The sequence below is a fragment of the Lichenostomus cassidix genome, chromosome 3 (genome assembly GCF_008360975.1).
Source record: "Lichenostomus cassidix isolate B80296 chromosome 3, HeHo_3.0, whole genome shotgun sequence".
NCBI lineage: Eukaryota > Metazoa > Chordata > Aves > Passeriformes > Meliphagidae > Lichenostomus > Lichenostomus cassidix.
In genome coordinates, this window is record NC_139483.1 from 84,091,163 (window position 1) to 84,114,266 (window position 23,104).

The 23,104-nt window shown below is 39.1% G+C and overlaps 1 protein-coding gene across 1 annotated transcript in view; it reads left to right on the forward strand.

Annotated features, from left to right (window-relative positions):
• LMBRD1 (LMBR1 domain containing 1) overlaps positions 1-1,996 on the forward strand; it is a 65,491-nt gene extending 63,495 nt beyond the window's left edge. The window contains exon 16 of the mRNA XM_085056557.1: positions 36-1,996. Coding sequence (XP_084912683.1) covers positions 36-155 — 120 coding nt within the window. The 3' untranslated portion in view covers positions 156-1,996. The remainder of the gene's footprint in view (positions 1-35) is intronic.
• Positions 1,997-23,104: the final 21,108 nt, after the last annotated feature.

Consider the following 23,104-nt stretch of genomic DNA (forward strand, 5'->3'; position numbering starts at 1 on the left):
GAATAACAGTAACACTTTCTACTTTAAATTTGCAGGTCTTTTTAATTGGATTAATTGTTTCATGCTGCAAAGGCAAGAAATCAGTCATTGAAGGTGAAGTAGATGATGATGATTCAGATATGAGTGATGATGAACTGTCTGTTTATTACCATTGATAGCCTTTTGCCTTCAGGATGTAAAAATGTAATTTGAAATTTTGTTGGGAGTCATGCACACATGGAACTTGTATCCAAATAAGCATCTTTGCACCTGTAAAAATTGAAGAAATAAGTGTACTCACTTAAAGGGATAAAAACCTGAATATCACTTTGAGTATCACTGTTAAATGATAACAAATGTTGAAGCTGAGTTTAAATAATATATAGAAAATATTGTTTTATGATTGAACATATATGTAACCTTCTGATGTATAATTTGATGAACTGTTGTAACTATTTCATAATTTAAGATGCTTTTCTGTTGACTTAGGTTTTCTTAATTACTTTCATGCCTAACTTGTAGGACTTTTTTATTCATAAATACAACTAGCTGAAATCCTGCAAAGCAGTGCAAATATTGCAGGAAAGATTTGGATGAAGTTTACACTTTCAGAAGGGCTTGACTTAACTTTTGCATTAGTTTTGCTGGGATTTCCCTATAAAACTATAGCTAACATGAAACTGTCCATTAAAGTATGCCAGAAACATTACTTAAATGGTGAGTTTCCAGGCTGTGAAATATAAGTCTTTCATACTGTTATCCCCACTGAGTTACCGTGGGAATCCTCAGGTAACTATGAGGTGGCATTTGCACTCTCAAAGGTAATCATTAGTGTAAATTACAATATTCAGCACTGTTGCAGTGTTTTAGTGCAGTTCAGTTCTGAAACTGCCAGGTGCCTGATTTAGTCATAACCAATGGAATAATTAAGATGTGATTAATTTTTAACTTATTTTTCTCTTTAATGGAAATTGTCTAGTTTGAAGTTTTCTTTCAATATTTAATGTAAATGTTGTCAAGTCACTTACAAACAATATGTTTATATAAACACCGTTCAGAAATATTATTGTCATTTGTGTTGTCTTTGTAAATTAATCTTATTTTAGCTATATAGTTACTGAGCTATATTTCTAAGGATGAAAAAACTTCATATATCCTTTGACAGACTCTGAAAGAGAAAATGTTTACAAAGACAGGTTTTTAAGCTTCTAATGCTACCTGAGGGACATTATAGTCTATGCAAGCACATGGAAATATAATTAAGTAGTCTTTTTTATAAGACTAATTGTTAAATAGCTGTTAGTATTAATAATTCCCCTACATTCTATGTCCTGCTTACATGTTTGCAAACTAAAGTTATTTCAAGATCAGTCTGCCAATATCTGCAGTATTTCAAAACAGCAGGCTCTCAGGAATTTCTGAATTTTAATTTAGTTGCAGTATTGGAGGAAGTCTCAGGTGAGCTGTGCAGTTAATGCAAGAACACAGATATTTGGACTACAGAAACAAAAAAACCTGAAGTCTTTTAATAAACCTTCTGTGCCAACTGCTCCAATAATATAAAAGTGGAATAATCACACGTAGAATAAGCTGAGTTGGAAGGGACCCACAAAAATCATTGAGTCCATCTCCTGGTGTTATAGATTGATCATATGTATCTGAAAATATGTAGTCATGTCTGCTCAGCTACTATCAATCAATCTGTTTGCTACCAATGTGACATTTAAAAGGACAGAAATGTATTCTAACACTGACAGTAGGTACTGAAATTTGGCTAGGCAGTCTGAGCTCACTGACTAGAGTTAGCTGAATATCATCTAAACATGACAACTGGGGAAACTGACAAGGAATTAGTTATAAAAACTTCAAGTAAATCAAACAGAAGGTGGAATGTGATGCTGACTGTTTGCCAGCTGCATCCAGAGAATAGCAAGAACTTGGAGTATACTTATTTGTAGATGCCCTGGTGGAAAATTTACATGAGCTTATTTAAATAAAATTAACTGCTCAGATGGCCTCCTTTCTTTGTGGATTTTATTCATTCTTCATTTTCAGTTTTTACAAGTGGTAATTGTCACTGTCTTCTTTGGCTGTATCGTGCTGTTTGTTTGTAAAACAGTTTTGCCGAGTTATATGCATTCTACCTTAACTTTGCCCTGGGGAGATCACTGCTCATGTGGGGAAGGTTGTCAGGAAGGTGTTGGTTTTGTGCCATGTAGCTGCTTCATGCTGTGTGCAGGCCTAGGGGATCACTAACCAAGTGCCTGGCCAGTGCCCAGGTATATGTTGCTATAGGTCTCTCCTGTTTGTAGCATTTCCTTGATTCCCATGTTCATCCTTATCTAGCCCTGTTTCCTGTCTAAATAGTCTATATGCAGAAATACAACAATCTGCCTTTGAACTGGTGACTTTGTCTCTTTACTTGGAGGACTCAATAAGTATCTTTTTTTAATCCAGGTATTAATCAGATTTGTAAGGAGCCCATTGTTAATTGCAGCTATCAAGAAGCAGGCTTCTATGGGAGAGTTCAAAAGTTATTTCAGACATCTGCTGTCACCCTCTGTCATAGAAGCAGTAAATAACTGCCAGCATTCATAATTGGAATTATTTGTCACCTGCCACATCCTCACTAAAATTTTTCAGGAGTTCAATGAACCATTTGACTGACAGGGTTTTAAAAGATTTTCTATGCACTAATTTAATTGTAATGAATATACACTCAGGAATTCATCTCTAAACACTTCATGTGATGGAAACCTGACATTTTTAGCTGTGCTGTGCCTTTAAAATGAACTAAAGGTGTTTTTGAAGTTTACTGTGTGAACTCTCCGGCTGTTTTTCTACATCCATTATCACTCCATCAAGAAACCTAGCAGTGAAATTTAAGACAGCCCTGACTTAAAATACTTGGCTTTGATCAATACTTGCAGGAACTTTTAGGAAAGAGAACCTTCAGTATATTTTCTCCTAGTTGCCTCTTGTGTGGTCTTAAATACTTGCAAATAAAACAGTTAATTACTTTTCATCTGCAAAGTTATAGAGCTGCTGTAGCAGCACATCTCACTCATTTAGCTGTTAGATATGAAATGATAGTCCAGTTTTCTGGAGGTTTGGGGGCAAATTTGAACTTCGCTGTCATGTTACAATGGTGTTCTACCTTGCAAGCAAACATCTGACATCTTCAATTGAGTCTTCAGAGATCTGTTTCTGAGCTAAAGTCACTTAAAGGCATCATAATTGTTTCACTGCTTTCTTCAATGAGTGATATTCAAATCCATCTCTGAAGTGTGAGCTTTCAGAACTTCTGCAGGGCTATTGCCAGACCTGGCTTAAGCTACACTTGTTGCACTTTTCCAGTTAGCTTCTACCATTTTGGAGGTTTGTGGACATTGAGAAACTAGAGAGCCTTAAATCTTTCTGACATGTCAAACAAACCATGATTGCCAGGAATATGTTTGATAGAATTCAGCAACGTGCCAAATGGGTCCTTATTTTGCTACTTGTACTAAAGCTATTGGTAGTTTATTCAGAGTTACAGGTCATAAGCACAATAAAGCCTGTAATTGTCTGTCTGTTCCTTAGCTGAAGCTGAGAGTATGCTACAGATTGCCTGCTGATTGTCACAAACAAGTGAAAAGCCTTTCCTGGTAAAGATGAAAAGAAATATCTGCTTTTTGTATTTTCTGTTTTAATTCCACGAAAATGATTGCAGGGTAGGCTTGAGATTTTGCTCTGAAAATTTTAATCTACTTCTGGGTAGAGTGTACCTGTACCAGAGCCATGCTGCATTGGACGGTAATTGTGTGTGCAGAAAAAGTGACTATTTAAGCTGAAAGCTAATGAACCTTTTCAATGCTTATGATTTGCCTCTGAATAATCAGTGTAGACAGAACTCTGCAGTTTCCTTGAGATGTGTTCTACTGCTTAGAAACTGTAATTCTTGGGTTTTTAGCTGTTACTTGGTGTTGTCAACAGAAGTTTGACTTGGACAGTGGCCTACAACAGGGTTTTGAAAAGCATTTTCCCCTTGTAGAAACTATTATGTGGTTTGCCCTAAAATAATGACGACTCTGTTATGCAGAGCAGAGGTACAGTTGAAGTGTTTAAGGTAACTGAGTAACTGATGAAGAGCAGAAGGTAACTTTTCCAGCAACTAAGCAGATATTCAGCCCCTTATGACAGCACTGATAGGGTTCTGGGTATGGGTAGGGAAATAAAGCGTTGCTCCTGAGATAAAGCAATGGGAAAAATATTAATCCCTTTCTAAAATTATTAAAATAATTTGAAATACTCAAGCTGTAACATTTTTCAGGCTCCTAAGTTAAAGGTTATGGTTCATATTGAAAATATTTCTTACATTAGTGTAGCTCTGTTTTCTTGTAACCTTCTGCAAGGTCATTTTTCTTGCAGATAAAGCAAAGAAACGAAACTGAGAATCACTATCTCTTCTGCAAAGGTGTATTTTGACTGTACTTCTCAAAAGAAGTAAAAGCCTTGTTTTGATTGTGGTAAGAAACGATTTTCTGTTAATACTCTAAACCAAATTCTGCTTCTAAATTAAGACACTTGCCAATTCTGGATAATTAAATGAATCAGAAATTCTAGTGTTCTTCATCAGCTTTAGTGAGATGTTGTTACAGAAATTATCTGGAAGTTGGGCTATTTTTAACTTCCTCCTATTCAGAGAGATTGCATGAGTGATAGCACTTCAGTCAAATTTATAGCTATAAAGAGGGTTATTTCTTCTAAATAAATGGACAGTTTAAGCACATTTCACAACCCCTATTTATAGCTTTGTTCCAGATTTACCTCTTGAAATGTGATATATGTAGGGGGTCAGACAGAAAAATTTTGGTTTATGGAGGGCTGGTAATAGAGGTAAGGCACAGATGTGGTACATGTTGTGATCCACCTGTGTTAATGTTGAGTCCTTTTTTCATGTCTTCTAAACATCTGTGTTTTGGGGTTTTTTTTTTCACAAAGAAAATACGCAGGCTGCCAGTAAAACAAAACATCTTAAAATTTTTTGCACATTTTTGCAAGACTGTCAAAATCCTTACCATGAGAATCCAAAAGTCTTGCATAAAAGTGGAGATTGGGATACATTCAAAGTAAATATGAAGTTGAATAAGTGTGTAGTTCCTACTGAAATTCCAGTCTGGATATGGTGGTTTTCACCAGAACTTCTTGCAAGAAAGTAAAACATAGAGTAATACCTCTGCTTCTGCTAAGCTGCCTAAACGTTAATCATTTCCATGGGTGGTGAGTGTATTTCTTCAACCAAGAGTACTTTAGAGTCAGGACAGCAGGGACTAGGTGTCAATGTCTATGATACTTCTCACACACATAAGCCCCTTCCCAAATTTACAGATTATGGACTTATTACTGTATTAGGATTTGGAAGTGATATCCTAGGACTAAAATATTTGATTCTGACACTAAGTATATAATTTGAAGGTACCATTTACATCCTAAGTTTAGAATTATAGAATTGTTAGAAAACTTGGAGAAGACTTAAGATTATTGGGTACAGCAGTAAATCTAACTCTGCCAAGTTCACCAGTAAACCATGTCCCCAAGCACCATATCTATATGTTTTTGAATTCCCTGAGTTGTACTTGCTCTTGTCTAAACTTTTAAGTTAGAAAAGTGCAAATCTACATCCTAATTTTCTGCTCACTTTACATTCCTTCTAAATAAAAACAACATGCTGTTGACAGGTATATCTGATTTGCATGGAATGTTCTTTTGGAATAGGCTAATGAAGAAAACTTCAGTTTATTATACAGAAAAGTGTTTTGTTCTATTTTGAGGTGCAAAGTCCTGAACATAGAACAGCTACTTACTTGAACTTAGAAGTCAATTTTTTAGCATGGAGAGAAAAGAAATCATAACTGGAAAATATGAACTCCAGAGGAATCTTCGTTTTCCCAGCTGTGAAGCAGGTACTTTATGTTTTCAGAAACTGGTATCAAATATTTTTATTAATTTCCTTGACTAGAAGGATAATGCCTTTTAAGTTGTGCAGACTAATATCAGTATTATTTTAGGGTGAAACTTTCAAAAATGTTGAGTGTAGCTCCTACTGAAAACAATGATTTCAGATCCTAGGGGATTTGGAACATACTGCATTGTGCTTGGAGTATGTAGGGAAAATATAAACCCAACTGTCTTCCTTTCAGTTAATGAAGGAATTAAATACATAAACATTCTTTTAATGAATAGAGTTGAAAAGGCCAGCAGTTTAAGGTATTTGAAAGTACATTCCTGAAAATTTAATACTTGACTAATGCAATCATTGTAGGCATCTGTAGGTTTCATACTTACCTAGTTATGTCCATGGTTCTGAGAGGGAGCAGAAGGGTATGGTCAAAACTGATTGTAGATCAATCAATTGTAATTTTTCCTGAACTAGCTTTGAGCATAGTGTTAACAGACTTAGTAAGAGAGAATAAGGTTTTTTGTGGGGGCTGTTTTTATTCTGTGACTTTTGGTCCTGTGCTGTTCAAAACTTGTCCAAATGGTACCTGACAATATTCTGGAAGAGGCTGACAGCTCTAGGAAGCAATTGTTCATAGAAAAGACAAAGGTTGAGAGAAAAGACTCTTATATGTGCTAGATCTGTGGAAGAACTTAAGGGTTGCACCATGGAGCTCCACACTTGAGGCAGTGTGGTATCTAACAGCTCAGTGCTGCTTCTCTCTAGGCTAATTTGCTTTGTGGGGAGATGTAATGCTGCAGGATGGGGTAAGCAAAGCTGAGTGCCGAGAAAGGAGCTTGCTGGTTATGGTGCAGGAACTAAACCTGGTCTGTAGTTTTCTAAGTTTTGATCTATAAAGAGGCTTTCATTGCTGACAGAGAATCAGATTTCTCTACTCCATCAGTGACAGCCGATCTAGTTGAAGTTGTCCCTGTTCATTGCAAAGGAGGTTAGACTACATGACCTTTAACTTCCCTTCTAACCCAAACCATTCTGTGCTTCTATTTATGAAATCATAGAATCATATTCTTGATGACTTAGAGCTCAAGAGCTGTATCTCCTATTTTGGAATGCAGCAAAGATGAACATTTGGTAGAAGCTGAGTGGGTGCTGATCCTGGATGATTAGACCTTTCATTTTGGTTCTGTTCCATTCATAGCAAAGGTAGATTAAAACAGGTGGGCAGAATTTAGTCTGAGCAAGTACTATCTGAAAACTGAGCCATTTAATTTGAGCAGACTTATTCCAGGTATTTTTAAAAACTTATTTCTTCATTTGGTTTACCAAACTTTCCAGATAATCTGTAGTTAAGATCCATTGTATATTCAGAGATGTCCTCCGCTGCAGATGTGCCTAATATCTGCTGTGTTTAAAGTACAGATAGTACTACCAACTTCATTCAGACTGGCTGCAATACCCACCCAGTACGGCTAGATCATGACACTGTCCTCAATGTGGGCAGAGGAAACTTTTTACACCTGGAAATGAATCCTCATCACTGTGCTCTGAGGGAGAACTCTTTGTCCCTGCTCTTGAATTTGATGCATTGCAGACTTCTAAACATCTCTTGACATCAAAAAGGAAAGTGGAATCAGCAGCTTCTATGAGCAATTGCTCTGTGGTGTGTCCACAAGGCAAGGGTGGTTGTGGTGGTCTGACCAGAGAGTAGTGCACCTGGCTGGCAGCAAATTATAATTTTTTCTGGTCTTGGAAGTATTCCAAGAATAGCTAGATTTGTCCTACAGGCTTGAAAAAAGCTCTGTTGTAACACAGTCCAACCTAAAAATACTCATTCATTGCTCATCTAGCTATGTTGTCCTGCTGAACAAAGGGTTTTTCCATGCTGTGGAGCCAGAGCTGCCACGTGATGTGTGTGGAACCAGCACTGATGTGCAAGGCTTGCTGAGCAGACAAATGGTGCCAGTTCCAAGTGGTAACAGTAGAAATCCACATCCTACCAACAGGAGTCCTGCCTTCTTTTGGCAGTGAAGCATGTCTATTTTTTGTTTTAGAAAAACTCGAGATCAGCATCCTGACAACCTGGCATCCTCCTACAGTGAAGCAAGGAGCTGTTTTAATGCCTTTCAACTGTTTCCACAGATTTCCGGTGCCACTGCAGAAATCATGTGAGGATGGTTCTGTCTCATCCTCTTAGCTATGTGTGAACAGGTCCTGTTTTGACAGGTTTGCTGGATGTGTCTTCACAGTTCGCAGTAAGGCTCCCAGGTCCAATGCCAAAGACACAGTGATAAGTACGTCATTCAGATTTGGCAAATCTTTCTTTGGGCTGGATAAATAATGTGGAGAAGGGCTGCTCTTCACGCATGTGAATTTCTGTCTGAAGGAATGTATTCAAATAGAAATGTTTTTATATTGGTGTCCTGTTTTAGGCTAGTGCCTGAACAAATCTTTGTAGCAGCAACTCTGAGCTGTCTGATATGATGGGGATGTTTTGAATTGAAGAGCTCATCTCATAAAAACTTAGCATATCACTCCTGATATTGTTCCTGCTAATCTTATTCCATGTGTTTCTGAAGAGCCTTATTTATATTTACCTATTCATTTTAAATTAAATATAGGACTTAACTTACTATTCTCCAATAACAATTTTTTAAGCTTTGTGGTTTTCCATTTATTTTTCAGCCTGTATTTTAAAACACTTTTTCAGGACCTTAATCTAGTCCTGTGGGCAAATGATCTTTAAGGGCTTTGAGGAATCCACTCATTTTACATAATAACATTGCAAAATTTGTTCTCAAGTAGCGTTGGTACTCCACTTGAGTAATGTGGTTGTGTAGTTGAATTCTCGTAAGTCATGACCCTCTCATGGATAAAAGAAACTATATGTTCTGGTTATACCTGGTGCCCTGTTGTTGCGCTCTATGTATTGTTTGGGCTCTTTCCAAAACCGTTCCTGGTGAGTCTTTTGCAAATCCTGAGCTCTTTAACTGCAGAGATTACGCTGCTAGTTGACAGATGTACTTTATTTAATTTCCCTTACATTTCATCACAGCTCATACAGCATCATTATTTTTTGAAATATGCCAGTACTCCTAAATCTGTAATGTTCCTGTGTGAGCATTTGCAGTTATAAAACTTTACGTGTTGGACTTGACTGTTAAATTGCATGGATGAGTTATTCTCCATACTATAATGGATTCAGCTAGCTGCTCTTGTTCCTGCTGTGCTGAAGAGAATCCTGCTCTGTAGTCACCTACAGTGGCAGTCATCAATATGGTAGAAAAAAGAAAAACTCTCTAATGTGCTCCACTCAGGAATTTGTCAGAGTCTTTCTGAAGTTGCCCAGTCCCAGTAAGTCATAGCTAGTTTTTAACTATCCTTAAAGCACTTCTAGTAGTTTACTGTAGAGTTAATATCTTCCAAGAGCAAGTAATGAGTCATATTGTTTGCATCTTACGTGTTTATGTGGTTTGTTCTTAGTTATGAAAAATGCTCTTCCACAGCCTTGAAGTTTAGTTTTAAAAAGTTCCTAGGTTGGAATAGTTGTGCCAAAGCATTAAAATAACTTCGCATGTCTCATCTTGCCCCAGAGATAGGAATGTGAAGCATAATTTTCATTATGTGGACACTTCTGTAACATTAATAAAATGTGTAATTTGCTGTAGCCTATAGAATTTAGTGTAAATTATGTTGTATTTAAACACAGAATTCTCAGAAGTTATCAAAAACAGAGCTCTCTTGAAGCAGTGGGTTCTTTTTACTACTGAAATACAAAAGCATACATGCAGAAGTGAAACAGTGCCTATTTGTATTAAGAACAATCCTACACTGTCCCTTAGGTAAGGAAGTAATAGGATGAGGATGAAACTGAGTCATGCTGAACTGCTTTAGTAGCTTGCTGCCAAAAGGGACTCTCTCTGCATATTCCTGCAGCATCTAGTGTTTGCTCAATCTGTTTGTGAGCTCAGTTTGCTACTGTAATAATGAAAATAAACAGCAAGAAAGGGGTGGAAAGGAGGGACAAGTACAGCATGACTGGAGTAGGGTGATGATCTGGCGAAGTATAGTGACTGACCTTCAGGACAGCCAGCAAGTGATCACATCATACGGCTCTTGAAGAAAGATTTTCCATCTGTGTAAGACTCCAGAAAGACTGCTGTAAGAAGTAAGGTACTATATGAAAAAAAGAGCAATGTCCATGTCAGGACTGCAGATTTGGATATTAAGGTGGATGTAATGCTGTCTTAGCTACTCTGGAGGTCACTTGTCTAGCTAAGGGAGACCTATGTCCTAGGGAAGTCTGGTTGCCAAGGGTTTCTTTTCTTGCCCCTTCTCTTTCTCTGCGTCTGCATGCCATCATCTTACATAATTTGTACTTCCTTGCTGGTAATATGTGGTGTCTTTTTTGGCTTCTTCTTCCCTTTTTTTTTTTTTTTTTAATCAATAGATCTTTTTGGAATGTTTTGCCATACCCTGAGTTGAAATAAAAGTAGTCTGAATGGCAAGTGGATAACATGACATTTTTCACACAAAGATGCAGCAGATCTCTGGAATGCCCTGGCTATGCCAGATCCCTTCCGTGTTGTTCAGGTGTCCAGAGAGCAACAGACTTGCATGGACGAGGGAACAACTGTCACCCACAGAGAGAGAAGCCAAGTTTTTTGGACAGGTCACCACAAAGGAGTTCTTGAATTCTGCTGAAGCACTGCAGTGCACACTTGATCCTTGAGGGTCCACAAGGAAGTGATGAGACAGAGATGAGCTGACTTGACTTGTCATCACCTGCCTGTTCCATAAAATGCAAGTGCATTTGCACTGCTTGAGCAGGTGGGCTCAGAACTTGCCATGGAGTAAGTCAGGCTTAATTACATGGCTTAAGGGGGAGCTCCGAATCATCTTGAAGACAAAACTGAAAGGGAAGGGCTTTAATTACAGTAAAAGACAATCCTGTGAATATCAGAAAACAGGGAAGGACTCCTCTGTGACTCAGGGGTCTCAACATGCATTGCTAAGGCCATCAGAGGATTTACTACATTTTTGTTGTCCCAGTCTTCACTGAAGGGGTCGTTTACTGACTCCTGTGTGCTGGTGGCTGAAAGATTTAATGCAGTGATGATAAGCCTCATATAAAGATGAAACATATTGAGGGTACTTCAGCAACTTTCAAATGGGTTAAGGCTGTTGAACTTCGTCCTAAGTTCAAACAGACTCCTCTGCTGCTGCCTGCCCAAAACCTGTCCTGCCTCTCCACTTCCCTTGCCCCACCCCCCCACAAAAAAAAAAAAGGTTGATGAGATGTCAGACTCTTTCAGCTGTTTTGGCTAAGTCAGCAATGATGTGTCACAACACTGAAAAAAATAGCAACTCAAGTGTTTCTTTCACTTGGAGAGCTGAAAATAGTAATCAGAAAAGGCCAGCCCCATCAGCTTCTAAAAAAAAAAAAAAGTTGAATAATTGGTAGGTACCTGGAAGCTTGCTAGCAGATCCATATTAATCACTGTAGATTAGCTGAAATCAGTTTTCTACCCTGAGAAAGGTATGGGCATTGTGGACAGGGAAAGGCATTTTTACAGTCCTGCTGGCATACTGATAAGCAATCTTAGGAAACCTACTGGAGCTTAAATGCAGAAGTGTTTGGAGAACTGTGCTAAAAAGGTGTTAACTGATCATTATTAAACCAGGAAATATGTGTCAGGTTGGGTATTTCCATCTTCCCTATATTTGGTATTATACTACAGTAACATTATGATTGGACCAGGATGATGAAATGGGGAGCAGATTCAATAAACCTGCAAATAATTTAAGTCTGAGCAGGAGTAAAAGCAAAAAGTTTTGAGTTCTGAGAAATGACAGGAATGGTTGATGTGACCTGACAGAGCCAAAATGAAGAACATATGGCTACCAGTTTTGGCTTAGAAATTTCTCTGAAGATTATGGTGCATTACAGGCTGAACAAGTACAGTTCCTGGCTACAGTCTTTTGCACCACTCAGCAAATCTATGGGAACACATAAATGGGTAGCTGACCTGGAAGAACTGTGAAATCATTGTTCCACTTAACAACCATAAGACTTTACCTGGAATACTTCCTGCTGCTCTTGGTTTGCTCTCATTAAGAAGCATGTGAGCAAATCAGATAAAATTCTTGGGAGGGTAACAGGAATGATTAGGTGTCAACAAATGACTAGGAGGGACAGGCTGGATGAACTTCTAGAATAACTGTTCTAGTCGCAAGAAATGTAAACTTTTGGAACTTGTTGTTTAGGAAAATTATGGAGTCTGGCATGGATGATCTATGTCTAACCTGTCCTTATGCTTTTTTTTTTTTTTAGAAGAAAGGTGCCTATGTCAAGGGGCTGCAAAATCCTGCATTATCCTGCTTAAGTTTTTAAAGACAGGATTGCAGTCATGCTAACCTGTTGCGGTTTAAAGGATATTATAGCAGACCTTACTCGAGAGCGTCTCCCCAGCCCGGTTCAGCACCTCAGTGTGCCAAACCCTCTGTCCCAGGGCTGGACACTGCGCTCTCACCGGCCGGAAAGCCAAAAGGCTACCTCTGGTTTCGTCTGTTCTTTGCAACCGGCAGTGGTAAAGGAGGCCAGGAAGGTATACACATGGTGTCCATGGAAGGTTTTATTCACATGGCTGCACCAGAGGCCAAAGACCTCCCAGAGGCAGAGATGCCTCGTGGGCAAAGACCTCACATGCACAGACACATGTGGTGCATAGACAACAGCGTGGTGGAGGGTGAGGAGTTTTCTAGAGAAACAGAGGGGCAGGGACAGCACACAGGCCCAGTGACCTCTGGGCACAGGGGAGGTACATGGGTACATTTAGGGCACAGGAACCAATAGGGAAAACCCGAGGGAGTGACCAGGACCACGTGGGGTGGGGAAGGCAGGACAATAGGTGAAGGGTAAACACATTAAGAAATGGGTGGGGAAACTACAGCTTTTATCACAACACTAACCAGCACACACTAGAACCCATATCTCTAATTAACATCGGTCTTGTGATAATCTCTTCTTCATGTACAGTGTTTCTAACTTGCTATTCAAGATTTTCTGGTAGTCTGTTACTCCCTACAGGTGAGAGTATAAAGGAGATTGGAGGCAGGAGCATTGAACTATATTTTACAGCACAGTGCGGATTTAAAGTATTTATAGGTGTATACGTTATGTGTGTTTCAGAGGTTGAATTCACGCTATAGCAAGAAGTGGCACATCTGATGTTAATTTCCCATTTTACTGATTTGTTCAACAAGTAATTAACTTTTTTTTTTTCAAATATTGTTAAGGAGTAGATGAAAAGATTGCAACTCTGACTTCCACTGATTTCTCTTTAAGAGGGAAGAGAAAAGCTGAATATCCATTGTTGGTGACTGCCAAGATAAACTGGGATAAAAATAAATCTTTGAATAGCTGTAAATCAATTTCAGTGACAAAAAAATCACTAATGGAAACAGGCTGGTTTGTGACAGAATTTCTGAAAGTTAAGCAAATAATGCAGAGCAAATCAAAATGTGATAATATCCTGCACTTAAGTGATGTACCATCCCCCTCCCTCCTCCTTCCCCTGTTAAATAGCATTCATGTTCCTCTTTTCATATTAGAACACTGATAGTAAGAGCTATTCAGTTAAGACAGCAAGAAAATGTTATCCGTAGAACCAAGTGTAATAGTATAGAAAAATGCTGTGGAAGAAAATGCAACTGATTTAATGGCTTACTCTTGACAGGTTAAACATTCATTTTCACTGTCTGTGCATTGCTTCAAAATAAGCTTGATTATATGCTCCAGTCTTTTCTTTGGAATTGAGTTCAAGCTATTTTACAATTTTTTTGACTCCTTGTTATACCCCTGTGAAAAGCAGATAATGACTTTTTCCATGTTTTTTGGAATTTCTTCTCTTCAGAGCCCTGATCTTCATCAGTTCTAATACAGAAGAATAGACAAAGAATACACCAAAATTTTTTCTAGTCCAGAATTCTGAAAGCTCAGAGGTGAAGATGTGATGTATGAGATACTTTCTAAAACACCTCAGTGGTTCAGTTGGATCTTGCCTTTTCTCTCCTCTTCCAGACAGAAGTCTTGCCTTCTTTTTCTCTTCACTTTCTTTCCTCTTCCTCTTGTAACTCATGTAATGAAATTTTTTTGTGATTATTATCAAGAAACAACATGTCTCACTTTACCCTAGGCTTTCTCATTTGATTCTTCTACACTTGGTAATTTGAACCCATTTTTATTTCAAGTACTGATTTTTCATGTTTGAGGCTTCTAAACAGATAATGAATTCTTGTCCTTTTTCTGCTAAAGGATTTTTATTTCTTCCTGTGTTTTTACTATCATTCTGTAGTAACTGGAAAAATCATCTCCCCCTGGCCCACCATATCCTTGTCTCCTAGCTATCCTAGCCAGCAAATTTTGTTTTGAAAACTATGTTCTTAAAATCTCTGCCCTTTCTTCCTTACTTGACTAAAAATGCACTAGTATCATTTCATGGCCACTTGTGTACAGGTTTGCCTCTTACTGTCATTTTTTCAACTAACTTTTCAATTTATATGAATGAACTATAGGAAAATCTTTTTCTTTTCTCCGACTTGGCAGAGGTAGTCCACTTTTTTTTACTCTATGACGTTGATGAATCTTTATTGTATTGTACTTATTTCTACAATGGAGATCTAGATAGTAAGTATCACTATATTGAACACATCAGAATTTTTCAATAGGTATTAAAAAAAAAGAATGAAAACAACAACACAAACAAAACCCCCCCAAAGACACAAACAAACAAGAAAACCCCAAACAAAAATACCCCAAAACAAAACAACTGGACTCATCTGGTCTTCAAGGTTTGGTGCTCTAAAATAGTCCCTATAGCATGATGAGGGGCTCAGTTTTTTGATTTTTCTTTTCCTTCCCTTCATGTCCTGTAAGTTTTAGTGGCTTGGACACAATGCCAATCCGATGCAGCTGTTTGGTATTTAATTGATTTACAGCCTAGACAGATTGATCCACTGCTTAGACATGAGTAACAGTAATTGGAGAAGGATGCATGGAGATGTTGATTGGGTATGACTGTAGGTGAAGACCTTACCTGGAAGATTTGGGTTTGGCGTTCCTTTTGGTCTTACTTTCACTGTAGCCTTGTCCTCAGATACCCCAGTTCTGTGTTTTCTTTCGAGCTGGTAGCAGTCTTAGCGAGAGTTTCAGCTACTGCTTTCTGAAGTGACTCAACTGGATCAAAGTCAACAGCTATTGAAGGAGAGGTTTACACTTTCCTGTTTTAGTGGTGACCATGGCAGTCAAATACCAGTCTTGCTGGCCTAGCTGCAGTGGGCTGAGCACGACCGGCAGCTGAGCACCCACCCAGCTGCCTGCCCAATTTCTTCCGTTCTGCCTTCCCCCATGCAGCAGGATGGGGACGAGAATCAGAACAGCAAAACCAGGAAAACTTGTGGCTTAAGATAAAGACAGTTTAATAAGGAAACAATCTGTGCACTCAAGCAAAGCAAAATAAGGAATTTATTCATTACTTCCTATCAGCAGGCAGGTGTTCTGGCGCTTCCTGGACAGCAGAGCTCCATCATGTGTAATGGTTACTTGGGAAGACAAAAGCCATAACCAGGAGTGTCCTGACTCCTGCTGCTTCCTCCTCTTTGCCCAAGTTCTTATTGTTAATGTAATATGATGTGGACTATTCCTTTGGTCATTTGATCAGCTGTTCTGTCTGTCCCCTCCCAGATTCCTGCCCACCCCCAGCCTACTCAGTGGGGAACAGTATGAGGAGCAGAAATAGCTTTGGTGCTCTGCAAGTATGGCACAGTACAGCCAGAACATGGGGGTGTAATCAGTGCTCTTTTAGTCACAAATCCAAATGATCATGTACTTCAGGTTCAAGTTGGAAAAGTAATCTACTTCCATCATTTGTCTTTGGAGTCAATAATAAAAATGACTTGTTCATTTCTGAGAGGTCTGATACCTGGGAATTATTTAAAGGGGGTGGTCTTGGTGCAAGCCTGTGGACAGAACATACTGTGTGATAAAACTTGGGCTGGCAGTAAAGCATCCCTTGGCCATTTTGCTTGTGGGGTGAAACAGTTGGCATTTGAACTGCTCTGAACTCTTCTGGGGTCAGGCTCTGATGTTTCTTGCTGCGGGGGGATGGCAGGAGGCGGCAGCCTCACAAAACGAGGTCCCCAGGGCGCGTATCTTCACGAAGTCCGAGCCGGGCGGCCCCCGGGGTGGGCTTAGAATGGCGTGAGACTCTGGCCACAGAAATTCTAGCAGGAAACGTGGTAAGACAAAAGAACATACTGGACCCCATCTCCGTTCTGCCAGGGAAGCTTATTTAGGGTCTTTGGGCGGGGGGGGGTTGAAGGGTAGGGAAGAGGGGGAGGAAAGCAGGGGAGGTCGGAGGGGCTGACAGCTCAGAGATGGAGACCCTGGGCTCCTCCTGCCGGCATCGGCTTATAAGGGAAGGGAAGGGGGAGGGGCTGCCCCCCCGAGCCAGTGCTGGAAGGTCTGAAGGGAAGACAGGCATGGGAACACACCAATAGATTTTGGGTACAGCAGGGTGCATGTTTCAAAAACAGCCAGTAATGTACAGAGCAGGGGAACAAAGAAAAAAACACATGAAGATCTGAAAATCACATTGCTACAAAGCTCCAAGACTCAGTGGGGCTTAAAAGAGCCCTTCAGCTGTTTTTTAGCTTTCTGTATTGAAACTTTTTGCTGCATGGTGTCTTACTGCCAACAGGATCAACAAGAAGGGCTTTTCCTTTCACCCCTCCACTGTTCTGCAATTGTCCTGTGCCTAGAGGACTGCTGAGGAAGTGGGAGAAGTCTGAGGAAAGAACTGACACCATGTCTGTTCTGAATCCTCATATTCTCATTATGTCCTGCCTGAATTAATTTATTCCCTTATGATGCTGGCACAAATACTTTCTTGTTTGCCCTAGGTTGTTGTGGCTAAAATATTTTTGTATGTCTTAAAGCGTGTCAGGTTTTGAAACTGTTCCCCATGGGCACCCTAAGCTTTCAGGAAGAAATGGTATGTTGTATATGACTCACTTTGGCACTACTTACAGATACAGCTTGCTTATTTTCTAATTAGGATCAAGGCAGGTGTGTCCCATTCTTAACTTACTGCCCCATTCACTTTGCAAGGACCTAAAGTATGTAATTCAAGCCTGCGTAAACCCACACTGGGTACTGGGTGCTGGAATGCTTGAATATAATGACTTAAATCTCTGCACCATTATGGATTTTCATAGTTTGTGAAGAAACAGATGAGTGGACACATCCTTTTGTTGCAGCTCCCAGCACTAATTTCAAAGCATCATTTACTTAAGGGTCAGGACCAACAATGCAGAAATTAAATACCAGATAAAACGGAGCCTGTTTTGCCATGGCAGCCTGACCATTCCCATGTCTCAAGAGCTGCTTGATGCTGCAGAGCAATTTAGCTCTTTGTTCTGAGTTGCTGAAGTGATGAGGGATGAAAAACAGTAGTTGTCATACTTTCTTCTTTTTGTATTGAATCTTATCACTGCAAATCAAGATCCAAATATTCCTTTCAAAGCCGTGGCATGTACACAGCACTTTCTTTATAATTTCTGTTCCTTGAGCCATTTGAATTATTTGTGCAAGATGACTAATAACATTCTCATTAAATTTTCCTTGTTGCCCTATGAAGATTCACTCTGAAGGCTAGTATTAGTTTCTTTGTTTCAATGGATATTACAACTAAAATATTGGCTCTCAAATGAAATATATTACACTGAAAAGCTGTCAAATGTGCTCAACTCCTGTTACTGTAGGAATTCATGGGCAGCTGAAGACTATTTTATATTTTAAAAAACTTTCCTTTCTTCTTGGAATCCCATTTTATTGAACGAGGAAGCAAGTTAATGTTTTGCTTCAGAAAATATTATCCGGAAGGTCAGTACAACAGGCCAGCTTCATTTCTCTTAAGAAGTGTAATGACAATACAGAATTATCACTATGAAAAGAGAAAATAAGGCTGGCTTTTGTGTCTCCTGAGTCAGTTCTTTTCCTGAAGGCTCTGCTCTGATTCAAAGATTCACACTGATCTTAAAATGTCATATACCATTATTCTACACAAAGTTTGTGCAGGAATCTGCTGCAAATGAAATGCAGCTCCCATCTGCTGTTTCTGCTCTAGTTTCTAGATGCAAAAGTAAACCCCAGCTCCTCCTCACAACTTGGTAATCAAATATGCTTGAGCTCGTATGTATACACTGGGCTTTGGACAAGGCTTTGACGTATGAAGAGTGTGGAATAATTGTATTCTCTAGCCAATTTCAAATCAGTATATGAAGGGATGTTGTACATCACAAGACAAGAAATCATCAGAACATCTATAATTGAAGATAATTTTCCTTGATCTTCTAACTGGAAAATAACATAGCAATTTCACTGTCTGAGAAGCTTCAGTTTTCAAAAGGATAGAGACAAAGATCCTGGTATTTGCAAAAGAGTACAGGAAAATTTAAAAATAAACACTAATGACTGAATTGGTCACATGGCTGAAGGCCCATAAAAATGTGTAAGAGACTGGGGCACTTTTCATATGAGCAAGTATGGACAGAGCTGGGACTGTGCAGCCTGGAGAAGAGAAGGTTCAGGAGGATCTCATCAATGTAGAGAAATACCTGAAGGGAGGGTGCAAAGAGGATGCAGGCAGGCTCTCTTCAGTGGTGCCCAGTGGCAAGACCAGAGGCAGTGAGCACAACCTGGAAATTTCTTTTTTCTTTTTTTTTTTTTTTTTTTTAATGTAACTTATCCTTTTCTGCATAGCAGTAAGGCTCTTGAAAACTCCTCCTGTCTTTTGTCTGCTCACATTCTGTCAGTTCTCACTTTCAGCTTGATTCATCATCTGTTCAGTCTCGTGTTTTATCATCTACTTGAGATAAATGGTCTCCTTAGGTGCTAATGTCTTCATGCTCAAAGTCAATCTTCCCTTACTGACCTTGATGAAATAAGTGAGGAACCCATGGCTCGCTGTCAAGTGATCATGACAAGTGCCTTTATGCTTGTCTGTGCCTATAATAGCATTTATACATGCATGCAGACATATATATGTATTCATGTTTCTGTTAGCCATTACAAATGCTTAATGTTTTCCCAAATGCCCCTACAACTTTCCTGTCCTCATCTAGTTCCAAATTTGTACTCTTCACCTGTGACTAGATTTACTCAATAGTTGACTCTAAGTGGTAGGAATGAGAGCACTCTCCTTTAATGGCTTTGTGAAATGTCAGCAATAATGGAGTCCAATCATGATCTACATCTCTTGGGATTCCTGTAGCACAGAAAAATGGTCCCTGCTCCAATATTGCTCAGCATCACAGTGTGAGGACTTCAAGCAGAAATTAAGCTGAAGCCCACCTATATTTGCTCATTACTAAATGACACACTTGTTATTTAAGTGCTTTCTTCTTCCCTTGTTCATATCCTTCATTGTTATATATTACTATAGGCTTTAGATTAAGGTATTAATGATACAGTTGGGTTTTTAAGGTATCCAGAAGAAGTGATAAAAAAAAGGTGGTACTTTGCAAAAATCTATTTGTAACAGCTCTTTGGAAGCCATGTGAGAGAGCATTCTTGTCATGCTGAAGAACGCAGCACTTCCTTTATTATTGAGAGTATAGTTTCAGTCTAAACTACCACTTATATGAAAAAGAAAGCATAGCCTAGCTTTGCTTTACTGTCACAGGTGAGGCGCTTTTTGCCTTCAGCCATACTTTATATCTCCATTATTGCAGCAGAACTTCAGAATGTTAAGAATAGTATTGATTTTGTGGAACTAAGCCTGCCTTTTAATGAATACCTTGTGAGACCTTAGGAGGCCTGGATTTAATATTTTATTATTATTTTTAAATTTTATTTTAAAATGTTTTAAATTTTATCTATTTTTATTTTTCTATTATCTTTTTTTATTATTATTTATTTTATTGCAAGAAGTGGTATGTATATAATAAATTCATCAGTTCCCTTTTCAAAAGACTATCTGAGCACTTGCAAGAATCAAGCCACATTAAATGAACCAAGATTTCCTTTCATAGCCTTAGTAGTTTGTGTAGGCCTGTCTCCTTCCCTGCCCCAATGGCAATGAAACAGGCCAAAAAAAGTGAAGATTATCTACATCTAGAGTTGCAGATGGTCTTGTTTGCAAGCAAAAATGGTAACTTTTTCATGAATCACAGAATGTGCTGAGTTGGAAGCGACCTACAAGGATTATTGACTCCAACGTCTGGCCCTGAGCAGGACCACCCCCAGGAGTCACACCATGTGCCCAAGAGCATTGTCCAAATGCTTCTTGAATTCAGATGAGCTTGGTGCTGTTCCCTGGGGAGCCTGTTCCAGTGCCCAGCCACACTCTGGGTGAAGAACCTTTTTCTCGTATCCAACCCAAACCTCCCCTGACACAACTTCAGGCCATTCCCTCAGGTCCTGTCCCTGGGCACCACAGAGGAGAGATCCATTCCTGCCCCTCCTCTTTCCCTCGTGAGGAAGTTGTAACTGCAATGAGTTCTCCCCTCAGTCTGGTCTCCAGGCTGAACAGACCAAGTGCCCTCAGCCACTCCTCACACAGCTTCCCCTCAAGGCCCTTCACCATCTTTGTTGCTCTCCTCTGGACACTCTCTAACAGTTTAAGGGCTTTTTTTACATTCTGGCACCCAAAGCTGCCCCCAGCACTGGAGGTGAGGCTGCCCCAGTGCAGAGCAGAGCAGGACAATCCCCCCCACCTTGTCCGGCTGGTGACACTGTGCCTGATGCCCCCCAGGACACACTTGGCACTCCTGGCTGCCAGGAGGGCCCATGAAAAGGGAGATAAGGGAGATACCTTATATGTAGCAAATATTTCTTATAAGGGTTTTTGCAATAAGTTATTTAAAAGTGTGATTTTTTTTGATTGCTTTCCAAAAGAGTACCAAAGGCCATTGTAAATGATGTGGAACCTCTAAATCCTGGTCCTGATAATTTTAGAAATTCAGGAGCGCCACAAAATAACTTTTAACAGCTAGTTTTAGCAGGACTTTTCTAAATTGGCAGTAATCCAACTCATTGACTCATGGTCTTAGAAAGTGCTATGGATGATTTGTCTAATGGCCCAGCATAGTGCTGCAAAGAAGAGTAAACCACAGCATGAAAGACTTGGATGTGTGACCAATGTGTCTTGTTCACTGGGTCAGCAAGTAATTAGAGGGAAGATTCAAGCCCTTGCACACAACTCAAGCTATCCTAAAGAAGAAAGGTAATGCCATCACTATAATCTATCAACCTTTGAATGTTTTCTCTTTGTCCCCTAATCTCATCTACATAAAGTCTAGCATTAACTGCAGCACTTGTAGGAGTCATTCCTATCCACAAGTACAAAACTAGAAAGATCGGAAGAGTTTGCACATCCTGTTATCTTATAAGTCTTTCTTCATCTCTTTTTTCTGTCTTACGTTTTGTTTAAGAGCATACAAAAGAAAAAAAAATTCCTTGCTTCTCTGAATGTGTGTATATTTAAGAATACTTAGATAGTCCGGGTAAGGAAGGTGCCAGAAAGAAAATTCCTTTCAATTAAGTTTATTTTTGAAAAGTAAAATAATTTTTTTTCTGTCTGTACAGAAATATAAGGAAAACTGTAATATAGGCTTTTTTCTATGAGAGTTGTTTGATAACTTTTTTGAATGCTCTGTTGGAGCACATACCTGAAGAGGAATGGGAATGAGAAAGGTCTTTAAGTCACATAAAACTTGAAATTTATGTGAGACTATTGAAATGGCTTTTATGCTGTGAGTTAGACAAAGGAATAATTACAGATCCCAACTACACAACTTAACCACCAGCAATAAATAAAGACCTTACTTGGATGAATATTTTAGAAGATGGCTGCACCTTTTTTAAAATAATGTGTAGGAATAGATTAACTGCAGTGTTAACGTTAGGATTCAACTACTGTCTTCAGTCTAAAACAGCAGGTATAATCCACAAATGGACTTTTTTAAAATTAAAATGTATAGTGTTCTAAAAGGAGAACCATATTCTTGCAGGTACTTACAATGTGCAATAGAAGTCTGAAATAGATCCAATAGAACCTATCCAGTTCTTGCCTGCCGGAAATAGAGGAACTCATGGCATAGTAAATGGCTTCTTCATCCAAGAAAAGAAAGAACAGGGCATGCAGTGTCAAGTTCTTTTCTGCAAGGCTTCTTCTTTATCACTTCTCTTTCTGCATGCTATTTGTTCCAGCCAGACTAATCAGGTGTTCCAGGTATGGCTGATCTGAGTTGATGAGACACCACTTAAACCTTTGATATAGCAGCTGAGAATTGAACTTGCCTGATGGCCACCTCTTCCCTGACACTTGCTTAGACCTTCAGTTTCCTTTCCAGACTCACTTCTTTTTGATTTCTAGGGAGAAATGGTATGTCAGGTTGTCTTCTTTTTTTTTTTTTTCTTTTTTTCCTTTTCTTCTTAGAAATAAATGGCATTAAATTTAAATGCCAAATATCTGCATTTGGGATGCATACTCTTGCTTTCTCTGTTGTTCAGTTAGGGAAAGGTCAGTTTTTAATAGAACTTGTTTACTCAGTGAGTACACTCTATGAGAGGCTCATTTGCCTCTTGATCATTAGTTTTTATTACTATTACCTCTACTAGTACCATCTTTTCTGTTAATGCCAAGATGCTTCCCATGTGACTGGTTTTGCACAGAGGTAGAGAATAAGGTGTTCATTGTCTTCAACTTCTTAAAAGGCCTGCCTCTTGGCAATAAATAGTAGTATTTCACATTGTAAAGCTGGACTGACTTCTTGCAGATCTGTTGTTTCACATATGTGAAGGCTGTTCCAGGATCCTCTGTCCATGAACTTTTAGCTCTCTGTAGTTGTTATCCTTATGGTAGTTAGGTAAGCGAGTAGGCTTTTGGCATAACTATCAGTTACTCAGTCCTGTGTTAGGCTTCAGTAGATTTGTGTTGTTGAATTGATAGGTGTTTCCTCTTTTGTTTGTAAAACCAACCTTCTTTACTCAACTTACTATATTCTTATCACACAGTCACTCATAATGTGCAGGGTAGGTTTTACTCTGGGCACTCCTTCTCTCCCAGCCCTGTGTTTTAGTTGTGCTCTAGGTAAAGTTGGAGTGTTTCCTACCCTGATTGT